This window comes from Taurulus bubalis (genome assembly GCF_910589615.1).
Source record: "Taurulus bubalis genome assembly, chromosome: 11".
In the NCBI taxonomy this organism is placed as follows: Eukaryota; Metazoa; Chordata; class Actinopteri; order Perciformes; family Cottidae; genus Taurulus; species Taurulus bubalis.
This window is the reverse complement of record NC_136599.1, coordinates 4,069,082-4,085,430: the sequence shown is the minus strand read 5'-3', so window position 1 is coordinate 4,085,430 and position 16,349 is coordinate 4,069,082. Positions and strand designations below refer to the sequence as shown.

The 16,349-nt window shown below is 45.1% G+C and overlaps 1 protein-coding gene across 1 annotated transcript in view; it reads left to right on the top strand.

Annotated features, from left to right (window-relative positions):
• The window catches only part of LOC306743666 (metabotropic glutamate receptor 7-like), a gene marked incomplete at its 5' end in the record, with an annotated part of 66,817 nt that overhangs the window by 22,039 nt on the left and 28,429 nt on the right, over nucleotides 1-16,349 (top strand). The window contains 3 exons of the mRNA XM_079226201.1: nucleotides 5,497-5,713; nucleotides 12,703-12,838; nucleotides 13,410-13,564. Of these exons, the coding sequence (XP_079082327.1) occupies nucleotides 5,497-5,713; nucleotides 12,703-12,838; nucleotides 13,410-13,564 (508 nt within the window). The remainder of the gene's footprint in view (nucleotides 1-5,496; nucleotides 5,714-12,702; nucleotides 12,839-13,409; nucleotides 13,565-16,349) is intronic.

The following is a 16,349-nucleotide window of genomic DNA, read 5'->3' as shown; positions in this document are numbered from 1 at the left end:
TTAGACTTCAGCAACACATTTTTTATTCAGGGCGGCGGCAGCACTTTGTGGCGGTGAATCAATAAGACGGTGTCCCCGCCCCATAACAGACCTCGGTGTTTTCCTTCCATCGATCCCGTCAGAGCCCAGATGCATTCAGGAGCCAGCGAGGCGATTACCCTCTGCAATCCTGCCTTTGACGTGAACAGCAGATGACAGGTGCCAGACATCAACTTTGGGTAATTGTGATCCTGAAAGAGGGCAATCGTTAATCATTCTCACTTGGCTTCGAAACTACTTACCGTGGGCGTCCTCGATTCGGTCACCCTTTCACCTTGTTGCCATTGTCGCACCTTACATCATATTTCACATCTTAAAGATTTGGAGGGAGGATTGTGAGCGCAGCGGGGAAAGAGGCACATTCATATACAGATGAAGGATTAAGAGAAAATAATCATTTTTATCTGATTATTTACCCAAAATGATTTAAAATGTTGATAAAATAACTATTCTCCTCGCCTTATTATCTCTGCATAATGAAGAAATCCAAATCTATTGCAATTTGTCGCAACAAGAGCTTATTTAGTTGAATTAATCTAACGCAACTGTGAAGTGACAAAACTGAACTTTGTTGTTCGTAATCCACCGAGAATAGAGGTAATCAAGCTCAGAATGGTTGAATTCAAGAAGGTTTAGTTACTAATTCCACTTGATTTTGGAGGCCATTATCTGCCAGAGAGAATAATACTAAGCTGTTAGGATCCTAGTCAGTGTTGGTTAGTCAGTCCTAATTCCTGCAGGTTTAATCCTCACACCTCAGCCTTTTCTCAATCAATGTTTAGCACTCTTGTTACCTGGAGGGTCAAAGTGGTGATTAAAAAAAAAACACAGTCTGAAAACATGGAGGTTTCGGATTCCTAAGCAGTTGATAAATGATAGCAACATGGTTTACGAGACTGGGACAAAGCATGAGGACGTCGCCTTCTTTAACGGTTCCCTGCAGCAACAGAAAAGAAAAGGCTCCAGAGAGACGAGCGTTCGAGCAGCATTTCCTTCCCATCTGGGGGGTGAAGATGGGACGCGGTTCAACAAACCTATAACAGCCTTCTGGCTGCATTTCTACAGCCGCTCTGTTCAAATACATTGCCCATCAAATGTTTCAAATAGACGCTTCGCTTCATGGAGAGAAGAGTCTCTTTTTTAAAATGCAAATCACCGCCTGCCGTTGCTTTTCCATTACTTTGCAGCGCTCCCTCTTTGACCCACCACACTCAATTTAGGCGACCCCGACGTGATTCAACGTGTGGCACCGCTGCAGCATTCCCAACTGTGAATTTGTCTAATTGCATCACTGATTTTGTGTTCGCTGGTTTTGGAGGTGATGGTGGTGGTAGTGGGGGTTATTCTTCTCCTTGGCGACTTGAAAACATATTGAGTCGTCTCGAGCTTGACTCCTCAATTTGTCTGCTTTGTGCGGTCGACCCCTTTTAAGGTTGCGGGTCAAAGCTATAACTCCCACTCTGCGAGTTGAAGCAATCCCATCAGCGAGCCGCTGTGTCCTCATTCCTGCGTCTCCCCGGTGTCCGGCTGCTTTTGATCACTCTTAACAGAAATGGATGGCATTCATACGGTGCCCAGATTAGACTGTGTGATGAGGTTCAAGACAAAATGAAGCGTGTCTCTGCTTGTGCATCCACCCACGTCCACCGGGAGGTTGCCAGTTTGCTCCGAGACGTGGACCCCAGTTGGGAATGCCGCTTCAAAACCCCCGAACACACTTGTTGATTGTAGCTGTTTGGGTCTTTAAGCAGGCGGCTCTGTGAACAACCTCATACCAGAGCCCTTTATTGACCAATTTACTTTGTTCGGGGTTTTTGATGCACTCAGATTGATGGAGCCTCCTTCCTTTCAGCTTGTATGAAACCAGATTAATAGTGTTCAGACAGAAAGCGATGCCTTGTGGCATTCACGCGAATTTGACCCGCGCTGCAACCAAGCCAATGCTGGGGTGCTTTAAACTTTCATTATGTCTAATGGCCATCAGGGGGTGAATTCTCTGTTTGGCAAAATAAGTCAGATTGTATAGAAGTCTATGAGAAAATGACTCTACTTCTCTCTTGATTTATTCCCTCAGTAAACATTGTAAACATGAGTTCATGGTCTCAATCTCTAGTTTTAGCTTTAGGGCTGGGCTACAATGTGATTGACAGGTCGCTAACACACGGCATTCTCCGGTCTTGGAGTTTAATTTCTATCTGCTACTAGAAAAAGTACAATGCCACAATAATCATTGAAACATTTCCCTCGAAAGCAGAAATGTGAGCATCAAGGTGGACGGATGGACGGACTCACAGATTGACCTTTCCATCACCAGAGCAATGCCATTAGCTTTCCTTAAAATCTGAGCAATTTAAAGAAGTGTTTGGGGTAAGAAGAACACCTGCAGACTGTCCAGGGGTTCCCTGAGCATTAGGGAAAGTGACTATCTGGCATTTAGCCTGTTACCCTTCATATAAATGCTCTGTTCAGTGGTTAGTTTTTTAGTTGTAACTTGATGGTGATCATTAAGTGTGCCACTTCCTTTGAGGAAGGAACACAATATGCAAGTATTACTTCAATCTATTCACACATTTCCCTCAGAGATATGAAACAAGTACGCTTGAACATTCTTTCTTGACTTTTACATCCAGCCCCCTTCCTCTTTTCATGACACAAAAAACACTCGACAGATTTGATGAAATCACACAAACCTGACCTTTTTTCCTCGAGCTTTCAACCGCGTCTCACTGTCTTCCTCGGCAGATGGAGATTGCTCGGTTATCACCGTGTAACGGATCAAAGCGCGGAACGCCGGTCACATCGTAACCCCCCCTCGTGTCTTTTGAGCGAAGGCTTGAAAGCCGAGCACGAGATGCAACAGAAAGCTGATTTCCTCAAAGGGGACGTGTTGTGCTCATTCCCAGGTTCCTGCTTGTATTTTTGGGTTGCATGTAGGAGTCATCTTTACTTGTAGTGCAGCTACGATGTGGGTTTGACATGTTTTGGCAGAGATTCAAGAAGTAAACAGAGTACAAATGTTGTAGTTTAGCTCACCCTGTGTTCTGCACTTCTACTTAATGAGAGAGATAAACCCAGAACAACGGCTCATTACGTTACAAGTTTTGTGCACATCTTGCATATTTCACTCAGACAGGATGATGAATCGTTCCTGTTGGCCATGAAGTCATTTCAGCTATACATTAGATTTAGTTTGGGGATTGAAGCTGGTATTTTTCTCATTGTGACAACTTAACTGGTATAGTATTGGATTAGTTCTTTTATATTTATGGGTTATTGTTGTGAGGACAATTACGTTGGGATTGCTAATAAGTGCTAACGTCAGTTGTCAGTTGTTGCCACGATAAATATTAAATACTCTGAGCCTTTAGACGGTCTTGGTCACTAACGAACATCATATATATTAAATTGAGATTAACAAAACATATGTTTTGGGCGTGTGAAAATGATTAATTCCCAATCACAGGACAAATTATGCTTTTATTTGGCACCTTTTAAAAAGTTATGTAGATGTAATGTTTATTATTATTGGTGTTAACAGTCTGTTAATATAAAATAGTATTTTATATATAAAAATATGATCCGTTCAACATTTAAAGGCAGTTTCTAAATACTGGCTGCATGTATTTCTCCATGGAGTGAGCATTTCAATGCTTTCACAGTATGCATATCACACTTTATGATCAAAAAGACAGGGAAAATGTACCTTTTTACAAGACGGGACTATTAGGTATAATATTTGGGTGGAGAAGACGGAACAAATTCCCACCAGGAAGGGAAGTGTGAGAGCGCTAACAAGGCTCTGCTGCCAGTTCATAAAAAATAAAAAAAAAGTGCTGCAAAGACGTTTCTGCAGCAAGTCTTCCCTGACATGTTGGGAGAGGAAAGTGACAGCACAGCACGTTGCCCAGGTAACAGACCGAATATAGGCTCGGTAAAATATTGCATTACATAATGTGAGCATGTTCTCAGATGATCAATCGAGATGGTAATGTGAAATATATGCAAAAAAAATGTATCGCCCGTTTGTTTTGCACACTATCATCTGCCTGTGTATTCAGTCTGACTTTCTGTTTATTAATTCATTGGATCTGTGTTTGTGTGAAATCATACGCATGTGTCATATAATATCAACGACAATGTATATAATGTATAATATATTGCTATCATTTATTCATGTTCGTCTTTGTGATGGAATATTTCTGTAAATGACAAACAATATTCTGTCATTGCCTGCACATATTAATATGTTATCATGTGACTGGTATTTCACTTTCCACAAATAATGCATGTAAGTGTTGTAAACCTAAACTATATCTTATTATAAAATTGATTCAGCTTGCTGGCACACGTGAACTGAATTTTGTTAGCATTTTGTTAGCATTTTCACTGAAACAAGTCAGTGTTGGAATTAAAGGAATAGTTTGATATTTTGAGAAATACAGTCATTCGATTTCCCGTGACGAGCGTGTTTGGGAGATGAATATTACTCATGTCTTTTATGTTTAGTATGAAATTACAGCTTCATTCAGCACATCTTTTTGCTAATCTAAGCTAACCAAACGCTCAAAATAGTTTTGTCTTTAGCGGTCAGAAATGGAAAGTTTTATCGAGGTTTCCCAAAATGTCAAACGTTTCCCTGAAGCTCAAAATATATCTGATCCCATATCTCTGACCCTGGCAAGCTTTGTCATTGCAATTGTTAGGAGCTGAACTGAGGTCACATAGCGACCGAGTCACGCTGTAACAAAACAACAACACGCCAACTGGAGGGGGAAACAATCGGCGCAAAATATATGCAACCGAGGGCTGAAACACTCACAAAATGCCTGAAGACAGATAAAAAATATAATATGTTAGCATGTCAAAGGATTATTTTATCACCCTATGCTACCAGGGGTGCTGTTGATAAATTAAAATGATGACAAATTCCTTGTATGTGAAAACATACGTAGCAATAAATGGTTCTGATTCTGATGGGACAAGTTAGCTGCTAGCATGCTCATGTTAGCTCTGTGTTAGCAAGCTAAACATAATGCCGCTCGGCTATCTGATGTATTTATCCACATTCCACCGTTAGCTTAACTTACAGAGATATATAGCTCGCCTAAAACTGACATTTGGACAAAATGCTTGCTGCACATGTGACGTGATTCTTCCTGCTGATGCCTCACTTTTGCTTTTTTAAAGGCTCCGTTTTTTGGGGGGTGTTTGACAGCTTATAAAAACTTCGCTCTGGCTTCTTTACCCATGCCACACAGCAGCTTTCAGGCATTTGCAGCCAAAAAGTGAAGTCGTGACAAGGAAACACCACTCGTTGTTTCCTCCTTCAGTGTTGAATGTGCTCCGTCTCTATTGGCACACACTGTGCTCTCGAATGAAAGGGCCCTTATGGTTAAATAGGCAGTGATTTCCAACACATGAGTAAAATGTCCCCCTTCCCACCTGTTCCCCTTCAAGATCCCACAGATCAGCTACGCGTCGACGGCCCCGGAGCTGAGCGACGACCGGCGCTACGACTTCTTCTCGCGGGTGGTTCCTCCGGACTCGTTCCAGGCCCAGGCCATGGTGGACATCATCCGGGCCCTGGGCTGGACCTACGTCTCCACCGTCGCCTCGGAGGGCAGCTACGGGGAGAAGGGGGTGGAGGCCTTCACGCAGCTCTCCAAAGAAGCAGGTAAGGGAAAGGTGATCGGTAAACAGAATTATACGATTTAAAGAGAAACCTTTCCGCCGGAGTGAAAGCACTTCTTTCGCATTTCCAATTCATCGTAAAGTCTGCTTTTGGTGGATGAATTATTGATCAGTTTGGCAGCCCTTACTTGACTCTCCCCCCTCCTCCCCCTGCGAGTTGTGTGGAGTGTTGCTGGAAATGTAGACGGAGAAACCGCTTGTCGACTGGATGCCATGTCGCGGTAACGAGCGCGGCCCGAAACCATGTCACTGTCATGTACGTAAATACATCCGAATGGAACCAATCAGCTTTTGTTTCCATTGTTTTGCATGAGAAAATGAATTTTGTCTTCTCTGAGAGGAGAGAGAACGTTCTGGCAACCGGTCAGCTTTGTTTTACACTCTGCCTTTTTCTGTTTCGCTCAAGCTGATGTTTGTTTTTTCGTTCTTTTTTAGCGTGCGGGGCTCTGAGGATGATAATGATGGTCAGTCGGTTCAATCCACCCTGCTCTGGTTGTGTGTACGAAGCAGTTTTTTAAAGATATTCAGTCTTAAGATTCTTTGGTGAGCGTCTCCAGATATTTCTCTCAGAAACCATATGAGTAAACAGAGAGAGATGAACCACTTCAATGGGCTCGAATCAAGCTCTTACAATCAGTCTCGTTTATTAGGTCCTGTAATGTAACGCTAATGGTGATTGCATTAAGTGGCAAAGAACCCCGTTCCAGGTTTAGCGGCTCGGCTGTTAACTTTGCATTTGGGTGTTTGAGAGGTTAGAAAGAGGTTGAAGAGTATTTACAGCAGACGTTCAGCATTCAGAGAAGGTTCTCAGAATTGTGCACACGTTCGAATCGCTTGCTTTTTTTCATCCTCTTCTTCTTCACATTTTCCACACCGATGCCGGCGCCGGCATGTGGCAGTAACGTGTGAATCGGCAGCCGCTGCCGCCGCCGCTGTGGCGAGGAGCCACTCGGTCGCTTGTACAGTGCAGCGGGTCGGCTGCCCGTGTCAAATCATGCGGTTAACGATCTGCTGCTGCAGTATTTCTGCGAGATGAGGACGGGGGGGGCGGGGGGGGGGGGGGGGGGGGGGGGATGCGCTCTCATTACACAATACGCTGAGTTCTGAACCGATTGACCGGGAGTGCAGTGATGTTTTTAATGCCGCCGTTTCTTCAGGACGCCAATCGACGCCAATTCAAGAGAATTGGCACCTGAGCTGTAAATGATCATTCATGACATCATCCATTGGGCTCATGGCATCCATTGAGTCCAATGGATCCCAGTCCATGTCCTGTGATCCCAGTCCATGTCTCTTCTAATGTACGGAAACCCCTAAAATGAGGAGAGCTAACGATATCCCCACAGGCTCCGATCAGAAGTCTGTCCGGCGAGCATTAATATTTCATCTGCGTGCGTTCGTGTCCGGCGTGATCGCTCATTAGCGCTTCAGGAAGCCGTGTTTGTAGTCGTGTAATTTGCATCGACGGAGATTGAGAAAGTGTCCCGTATAGAAAATGCATCCCGGAAGCTTTCCGTTCATCTTCTATCGCGCGGATAAACACGGTTTCCTCTCGCTGGTTTTTTCTCAGAGGCTGATGTCTCCACTGATGTTTCTTTGCTTTTTTTTCTGATACAAAAAGCAGTAAACACACCGCTATTATTATGATCCTTGAAACCGCTACACGGGGAGTATGAATTATACGGCATTGTTGCCGTTGACTCATCCTATTACAACTCAAGCTGCAGTTCACTTTTGCAATATTTTGTATTCACGCACAAACAGGAATTATTTCCTCTAAAGAAAAAGAAAAAAAGCCTTCGGTACCCAAAGGCATCTTATCTTTAATAAACACATTAATTATGTAATAGCGTAACTGTACATTCACAGGAATTCATCCAGCGGCCTCCGGTTCCGCACCGGCACAGACTGGATTGGATTGAATAAGAAGCCAAACACCCCCAGTGAATATGAAAAGAGAGAATAGCTGGAAAATACACTCTCAAAACTCAAAACAACATTTTTCTGGCTGGATGTTGTTTTTGTTGCGAGCTGATCCGCGCGGCCCTGAGACTCTCCGTTCGGTTGCAGTGAAATGTCAGATGCATTAGCCGGGTTCTCGCTCCACAACTTCAAGGAGGCCCGTCTAGCGGACTAATGCAATGCGGCTACCCATTACCCCAAGCGGAGACTGGAGCGATGGTCAGCCTGTATTGATCTTTTATTTTCTTCTTCCTATTGTTTTTTTCTCGCTTCACTTCCTCTCTCTCTCCTGCTTAAGCCACCGTCCCCATTGTGCACCTTCATCCCGGCTGCAGCTGAAGCTGGCGGAGATTAATCTTGTTGGTATATGTTTCTTCTTTCTGTGTCTGCTTGGACTCCGGCCAGAGCGATAGAGTTCAGTTTTCTCATTCGATAAAAGACACCGTTATTTCAGGGGAAAAAAAAATCAAAAAACTCCCACAAAGTATCACGGTGGAATTGATTGCAGCTAAGTTGCCAACACACTGCGTTCTCAGATCTAGTCTAGTGTGGGGGGGGAGCAGAGATGGTATCTCCCGGTTAAGAATAGCACTATCATTTAGCAGCAGGAGGAGGACCGATGATGCATCTGCAAACGCCGTAAAAACCGACCCGCGATACTTCTCGCGTGACCTTTTTCGACATTGCCGGGTCCCAGACCGGCAGTGGAAGGGCGCGCACATGTAGAATATAAATGTCAAACGCATGTCAGTTCATTTTGATGTGTGAGACGGGGATGCTGGAGATAGCGGGGGTCTGCCTTCTAACTGCCGAGGTGATAAATATAATTATGGATCCCCCGGGGGGTTTGGGCCTGAAGGGTGTTCAGCAGGAGCGCGGGGAGGAGAGGGGAGGGGGTCGAATCCATCAAGAGCCTCTAATTTAAAAGGATTTGTATTTCACTAAGCAAAATGGCAAAGCTGGATTCCTCACCCCGGAGTGCCGTTTCAGAACCGAGGGCATCGAGGATGAATAATTGAAGCCGTTAATACGGCGCGTGACCTATGGCTCTCGCAGAGATACGCGGGGAACTTCCAAAGCGCCTGATGAATTTAGCCATCGCCATCATTTAATCATCTCTTAGCTGTCTTTGATATATGAATCAAATGTGGAGCAAGAGGGTTCACGGCGCACAGAGTTTAGATATCATGTTGGAGGTGAATAAAGTGCAGCTCAAAATGTCAGCGTCACAAAACTCCCTTTAATGGATCCAGATGGATTTAAGACAAACTCTCCTGTACGTCTTTGCCTGAAACAACCTTCTTGTCCGGATGCTCCGAGAGGCGAAAGCACATCTTGTTCGGACTCGCATATTTTCTGACGGGCCCCTCTTGGAAGATAGTGTTGCTCTCAGTTGAACAACAACAAAAAGTAGACGCTCGTACCGGCGTCTTAAAGGTGCAGTGTGTAGGATTTGGCGGCAATCTGGCGGTGACAGGCGTCCCTAAAAGGCCGAGCTTTTTCTACATTTTGACGGAGCGCTCTAGTTGGCTTCGCGCCGCTCGTTCAGACCAATTACACGCGTCGTACGTCGCATCACGTGACGCTACTCGGCCAATCAAATACGCGTGTTACGATTGAGTGAGTTTTCCACACAAGGGAGAAGAGAGAGAGAGAGAGAGAATAGTCAGAGAAGTTATTTCTCATCCCAAAAGAGGAAAGTGGTCAGCGAGACCACAGCCTTTAACCAATAATGGACAGACTCCTAGATGTTCATTCTTCCCACGGGCCGTTTAAAACCAGTTTGTCCCGTGTGTTCAGAAACCGCAGCCATTATTAAAAAAGGTCGATGTGAAGCTATGAGACGAAGCACACATCTTTTCACCAAACACTCACATCCGAAATGAAGTCCAATAGGATCAGAATCCTCACACATGGAGAGGAAGCAAGAGGTTCCAATAACCACGGATATAAAGTCCCTTTTTCTAAGATGGGAAGAATATAATATCGTGGCTTTTTTGATTGACATGGAATTTGGGATGTTGGAAGTGAATTTAAAGCTGCAGGGCAATCCATCTTTCTTGAATTAAGTACTTTAATTCAAGATAAACATTCTTCAATAGCCTTTTGTTATGTAATTTATTCTTAAATGCCGCCGTTATTGTACTTGACATTTAAAATGCATCTATTAGCTTTAATTCCTCCATTTAAATTTGACAACAAAAAAAAACTGACAATAAATATTGTTGAGATATTATTCAGTTGAACTTTCCTCATTTGACAGCGGGTTGTTGCCTCCAGACAGACGTCGACACGGCTGCTCCAAAGGCAGCGTAAACACGGCTATTCTCATTTTCAGGTGACTGCCCTCCAAAGCCAGAAGCTACAGCGCTACATTACAATCCTCTTTCCCGGGCTGAGACCTCTCCGAGTTGGATAAAAAAACACTCTCTCTTTCCCAGAGCCTGACATTTAACTGTCTCGCATCACACACCTCCAGCCGAGACGGACACGCAGCTCTTCTTTTTTTTTTAAAGCCCTCTGTTTGAGTCCAGGACGCTCTGCTCAATCCAAACACCGCCTCCCGGTGACAGGCGAGGGCGTTCCGGCCCGCAGCACGGCACTCTGGGAAGTACAGATACGGTACTTGCCGTTTCCCATCACGCCCGCCTACCTGACTAACTGACTGACTGACTGACAGATGAGGGGATTCTGCAGGCTTTCAATAATTTAGCCGGCGCCGAACAGCCGCTGGCCGGCCTCCTTCGGGGGAATTCTCACGCCCGTTCTGCTCTCGTCTCCCTCAAAGATGGACACCCGCTTCAAATGCTACTCATCTTCATCAGCGGCTCCTGCGGTCTCTGCTTGTGTTACTGTATTGACCCCATGATAAGTCTCTCTTCAAGGCTGTTGCACCATTCTCCTCACTCAAGCCGGCAGGTTTCTTTTCTTTTTTTGTCATTATGCAGTTAATGTATTTTCATGAGACTCAAGTACTCGGGGAGAGAGATTTTCCTTTTTTCCTCACCTTCATGAAAAATGAAATGCCTAGCTACATGAAACCCCCCTTGGAGCTGAAAGGTGCCGCTAATGCGCCAGAATCAGATATTTTACAGCGCTTGACTTTTCTCAAAACAGAAAGCCTAGAAGTGCGGCGTCGAACTGAAGGCTCTGCAGCCCAAAGTCAACTGGAAATCAATTGGAAATCTGGCGTCCCCTCGCGCTCCACTTCATAAACAGGAAACCGCAAAACCCCTTCAGCAACAGCTCGGCCATTTGTCGGGTCTCCATTTTAATGTTTAGTCCACTTAGGGAGGATAACAGCAGCCGCCCCACAGCTCTTTCTGCTCATACAAAGTGTTTTCTCTCGCGGTCGAGAAATATCCCTCGTTCCTCCCGCTGATACTTGAAAGAAGGAGGAGAAGAAAAAAAAAGCAGATCGTTGCGTAGGGGGTTCGGAACTTGTCATTTTTCTATCCTCCGCCGGTTGAAAAAGCCACAGGGGAAACGTGACTGGAGACGTGTGATCTGCCGGCTAAAAGATGTTTATATCAACGTAATGAGCCTGAGGAGGCCGGCAATTAGAAGATTCCTTCCATTGCTCTGTCTACTCAGGGAAACTCAAACTGAAAGGTTATTGGGTAGGCTATTAAAAATGCTTGAGTGGGAGAGATTTTAATTGGTTTGGGTAGAGCTCTGCTGTTGACTCAGGACCGCTGCATCAAATCTGGGGCCGGCAGTCGCTTTCTCTCGCGCAGGTGATCACATTATCTGTTTATCCAAAGCGCCTCAAAGGTTACCGTGTCCTCCGCACCTGTAATTACAACATCGAAAACTCTCTTTAGTGTTTTTTCTTTTTAACGAAAGATATAATTTTTAGCTTCTCCACCCCGATAATGAGCTCCTGAAAAACCCCCCCCCCCCCCCCCGAAGACCGCGATATCACGGGAAACTGCTAAAAGCCAATTGTGATAATATGCTGCGCCGCAATATCTAGCAACTATTTAGCAACTCACGGAAGCAATCAGTCCCCTTCATCCTGCACAAACTCATTAGCGCTGACCTGTCTGGGAGTGATTTATCACCGGTATTAATATCCCTTTTTGTTTGCTGGTGTCTGATTGGCTCAGGTTCCCGACAAGAGATGTTTGATAATGACTTTAAATGAAAAGTCAATGCCAAGCTGCTGGATTTGCTCAAATCTATAATATGAAATGTGTAGCTTTTATGTCCCCCGTTGGCGCGGATCATTGGATTTGTTGACAGCAGATATGTTTATATTTCTGTGAAATGACTCCCTGGTTTCAGATGTAAACGCACACACTGCAGGAGCCGTCATTTAGAACCCTTTAAACACCATGGAACCAATTTTGGCTCTAGACCTTTTTTTCTGTTCCCCTGTGTTTGAGTCGTCGTAGGAACCCCAAATTAATTCCAATACTTGTGTTTATTGTATGTATTTATTCAGCAAAGTATTGGGGAAAAAAATGTATATCTGCAAAAAAATCACTTTTAAAAGATATTTTGATCATAACTATGAACAAAATGCCTCCTTGAGCGCTCACCGAGTTTTTAGAAATGTATGATGGTGCCCTAACAACAGCCCACATACTAATAAGACACCTTTTTGGAAAGAGTAGGACCTAAATAATCATAGTAGAACACAGCATTTGGGTGATTAAAGGAGTTTCAGTCAAAAAACGGTGTCGTTCGGTTCAAAAATGGAGTTTACGTAAATACTTAAACTTAACGGTTTCTTTAATTATGTTTCACACCAGGTGTATCTTCTCACAAGGGTTGCGTTATTCTAGCAATTTAAATGAAGTTAAACAACCATGTGGTTCTGCAGATAATATGTTGTTGTTTTTTGTCTGATAATAAGCGCAGGGGGATTTTCGCACTCTGTTTTTAAAGCATGACGACATCATCAAAACCTCACTATGGGGTTCAGATGTTTTCCAGCGTGTGTGTGTGTGTGTGTGTTGGCGAGATCCTTTCCCGAGGCCTTACCATTTCTCTCCCATTACAAAGGTGGGATCTGCATCGCCCAGTCTTTGAAGGTTCCCCACAACCCCAAGCTGGAGGATTACGACAAAGCCATCCAACAACTGCTGGAAACGCAGCACTCGCGGGCGGTCGTCATCTTCGCCAGCGAAGAAGATATACGGTGAGCAGAAGCACTTGATTTCCTTCTCTTTTTTTTTTTACGTTGATGTCTTTAATCTCTGAGCAGCAGCTCCTGCAGACAGGCCAGAGGCACAGATTTACCCGACTCACATCGGGACGTCTGCCACACAAACACACCTTCAACAACGCAAACACAAGCGAGGCCTCGGAGGAGACGCGGAGAAACACACGGATCACAGCGGAGCAACGCAGCCATATTGTTCCTTCACAATGCCCCGTGGAAAGCATTTATGTCAAGAAACAGAATCAAACATTTAGTGCTTGTGTATTTAGAATGCATGCTCGTAAAACGTAAAAGAAACGACGGTTATCTTTGGAGAAAACACACATACATATAAACAAACAAAATGGCAGTCGCTCCTCTGCTTTCTCCTTCTGACCCTTTGAATGAGATAAACTGAAGACCCGTGCACGGCAGAGATGTAATGTCCGAGCGCCTCCTTCGAAGCCGGCGGTGCCTGTGTGGAATAGATATTGCATTGCACACACACACACACACACACACACACACCCTGAGCCGTCTCCTAATTCGCACTCGGCCGTCCTTGCAGGGGGGTTCTCAATGCCACCAAGAGGGCCAATCAAGTGGGCCACTTCCTGTGGATTGGATCAGACAGCTGGGGGGCCAAGAGTAGCGCGATCCACCTGCTGGAGGACGTAGCGGTGGGAGCGGTCACCATCCTGCCCAAACGCTCCTCCATCGAAGGTATGCACGCACACACACACACACACACACACACACACACCCTTACTGCACGCTGTTTTTAATGGTTCTGTCAATTATTTTGGATTCAGTTGGGAGGAATCGCCTTCCCTATTATCACTTTTTCTAGTTGCCTATATTTATCCCCTTGGGGATGAATAAAGTATTTATCTATCCATCCATCCATCTACCTACTTACCTACCTACTTACCCACCTATCTACCTACCTACCTACCTACTTACCTACCTATCTACCTACCTACCTACTTACCTACCTATCTACCTACCTACCTACTTACCTACCTATCTACTTACCTACCTACCTACCTACCTACTTACCCACCTATCTACCTATCTACCTACCTACCTACCTACTTACCCACCTTCCTACCTACCTACCTACTTACCCACCTACCTACATACCTACCTACTTACCCACCTACCTACATACCTACCTACTTACCCACCTACCTACATACCTACCTACCTACTTACCCACCTACCTACATACCTACCTACCTACTTACCCACCTACCTACATACCTACCTACTTACCCACCTACCTACATACCTACCTACCTACTTACCCACCTACCTACCTACCTACCTACTTACCCACCTACCTACCTACCTACTTACCCACCTACCTACCTACTTACCTACTTACCCACCTACCTACATACCTACCTACTTACCCACCTACCTACCTACCTACTTACCCACCTACCTACATACCTACCTACCTACTTACCCACCTACCTACATACATACCTACTTACCCACCTATCTACCTACCTACTTACCCACCTACCTACCTACCTACTTACCCACCTACCTACCTACCTACTTACCCACCTACCTACCTACCTACCTACCTACCTACCTACTTACCCACCTACCTACCTACTTACCTACCTACTTACCCACCTGCCTATCTACCTACCTACCTACATACCTACCTACTTACCCACCTACCTACCTACTTACCCACCTACCTACATACCTACCTACCTACTTACCCACCTACCTACCTACCTACCTACCTACTTACTTACCCACCTACCTACCTACCTACCTACCTACCTACTTACCCACCTACCTACCTACCTACCTACTTACCCACCTACCTACCTACCTACCTACCTAGCTACCTACTTACCCACCTACCTACCTACCTACCTACCTACTTACCCACCTACCTACCTACCTACCTACCTACCTACTTACCCACCTACCTACCTACTTACCCACCTACCTACCTACTTACCCACCTACCTACATACCTACCTACCTACTTACCCACCTACCTATCTACTTACCCACCTACTTACCCACCTACCTACCTACCTACATACCTACCTACCTACCTACCTACTAAAGCCTAGTTTATGGTTCTCCGTCACGTGACGCCATCGTTGAGCATTCGAAGTTCTGCGTCGAGGGAACGCGTTGCCTGCAATTAACCGCCATGCCGCCAGGGGGGTGTGCCTGTGTGTCTGTGTGGTTACAGGGGTTGTAGCCGAATTCCGGTCACAGTAAACAATGGCGACCAAGTTGGAGCGGCTGCATTAAAGTTGGAGCTCATCAATATTGAAGAGCAAATGCTTATATTGCAAATGTTGAAGCGCAGGCAACAGAAGACGTTTGCGGAGGTGGTCTGTACTAAACCGGTCGAGGCTGGGAAAAAGCAACTGCCGGAAATTACGTTCTGAGCGGACCAATCACAGCGCTTGCGGTCCGCGTCAACGCGACGCGTAGTTAGGATTTTTTGGAGGTGCGCGTCAGGCTACGGCGTAGGGGTCTGCGTCGACGGCGTAGCTACGGCGTAGCTGACGGAGAACCATAAACTAGGCTTCACCCACCTAACTACCTGCCTACTCACCCACCTACCTACCTACCTACCTACTCACCCACCTACCTACCTACTTACCCACCTAACTACCTGCCTACTCACCCACCTACCTACTTACCCACCTACCTATCTACTTACCTACCTACTTACCCACCTACCTACCTTCTTACCTACCTACCCATCTACCTACCTATCTACCTACTTACCCACCTAACTACCTGCCTACTTACCCACCTACCTATCTACCTACCTGTCTGTCTATATGTCTGTCTGTCTGTCTGTCTGTCTGTCTGTCTGTCTGTCTATCCATCCATCTTTGTACACCCAGAGCAACACTAGCATTCATTTGGAGCCGTTTCTTTAGTTATTCGGTTGCACTTGGCTCTGCACTCTTGTGTCATTTCTAGTTGCAAAAAAGGAAAGCAACAATATATGGATGTGGGCCATAAAACCCCAAACAATGAGCTAAATTGTTAATTCTCTGTGGGTTCATGACCCCTCTCACACTACACATACATTTTGTGTTCCCACATCCCCGGCCCTCCTCCCGGCCTCATCTATTTCTACTCCAGTTGGCCATTTTCTACATTTCCGACAATGACTTTGGACAATCCTCAGAGAACAAGTGTGACCTTGTTGCGTTTGGCCCTGGGTTGCACACGACCAAACTGAAATCAGTGGGGACAACTTGGCTGCTCCGTAGATTTTTATTAGAGACCGGAACCAATAAATGAAAACTTTGTCACCTTCTCCCGTCGTTTCCAGAAATATTCCTCAGTGTGGTTTTTACATATTTGTTTTTCAAAATGGGGAAAGTCTCCGGCGACACTGTGGAGAAATCAGATTCTCTGGTCTCTAGTGGATCATTGTTGAAAGGGAGAAAATAGCTTTAATTTAGTTTTTAATTGTTACGCATTGAAGTTTTTTATTGGTTTT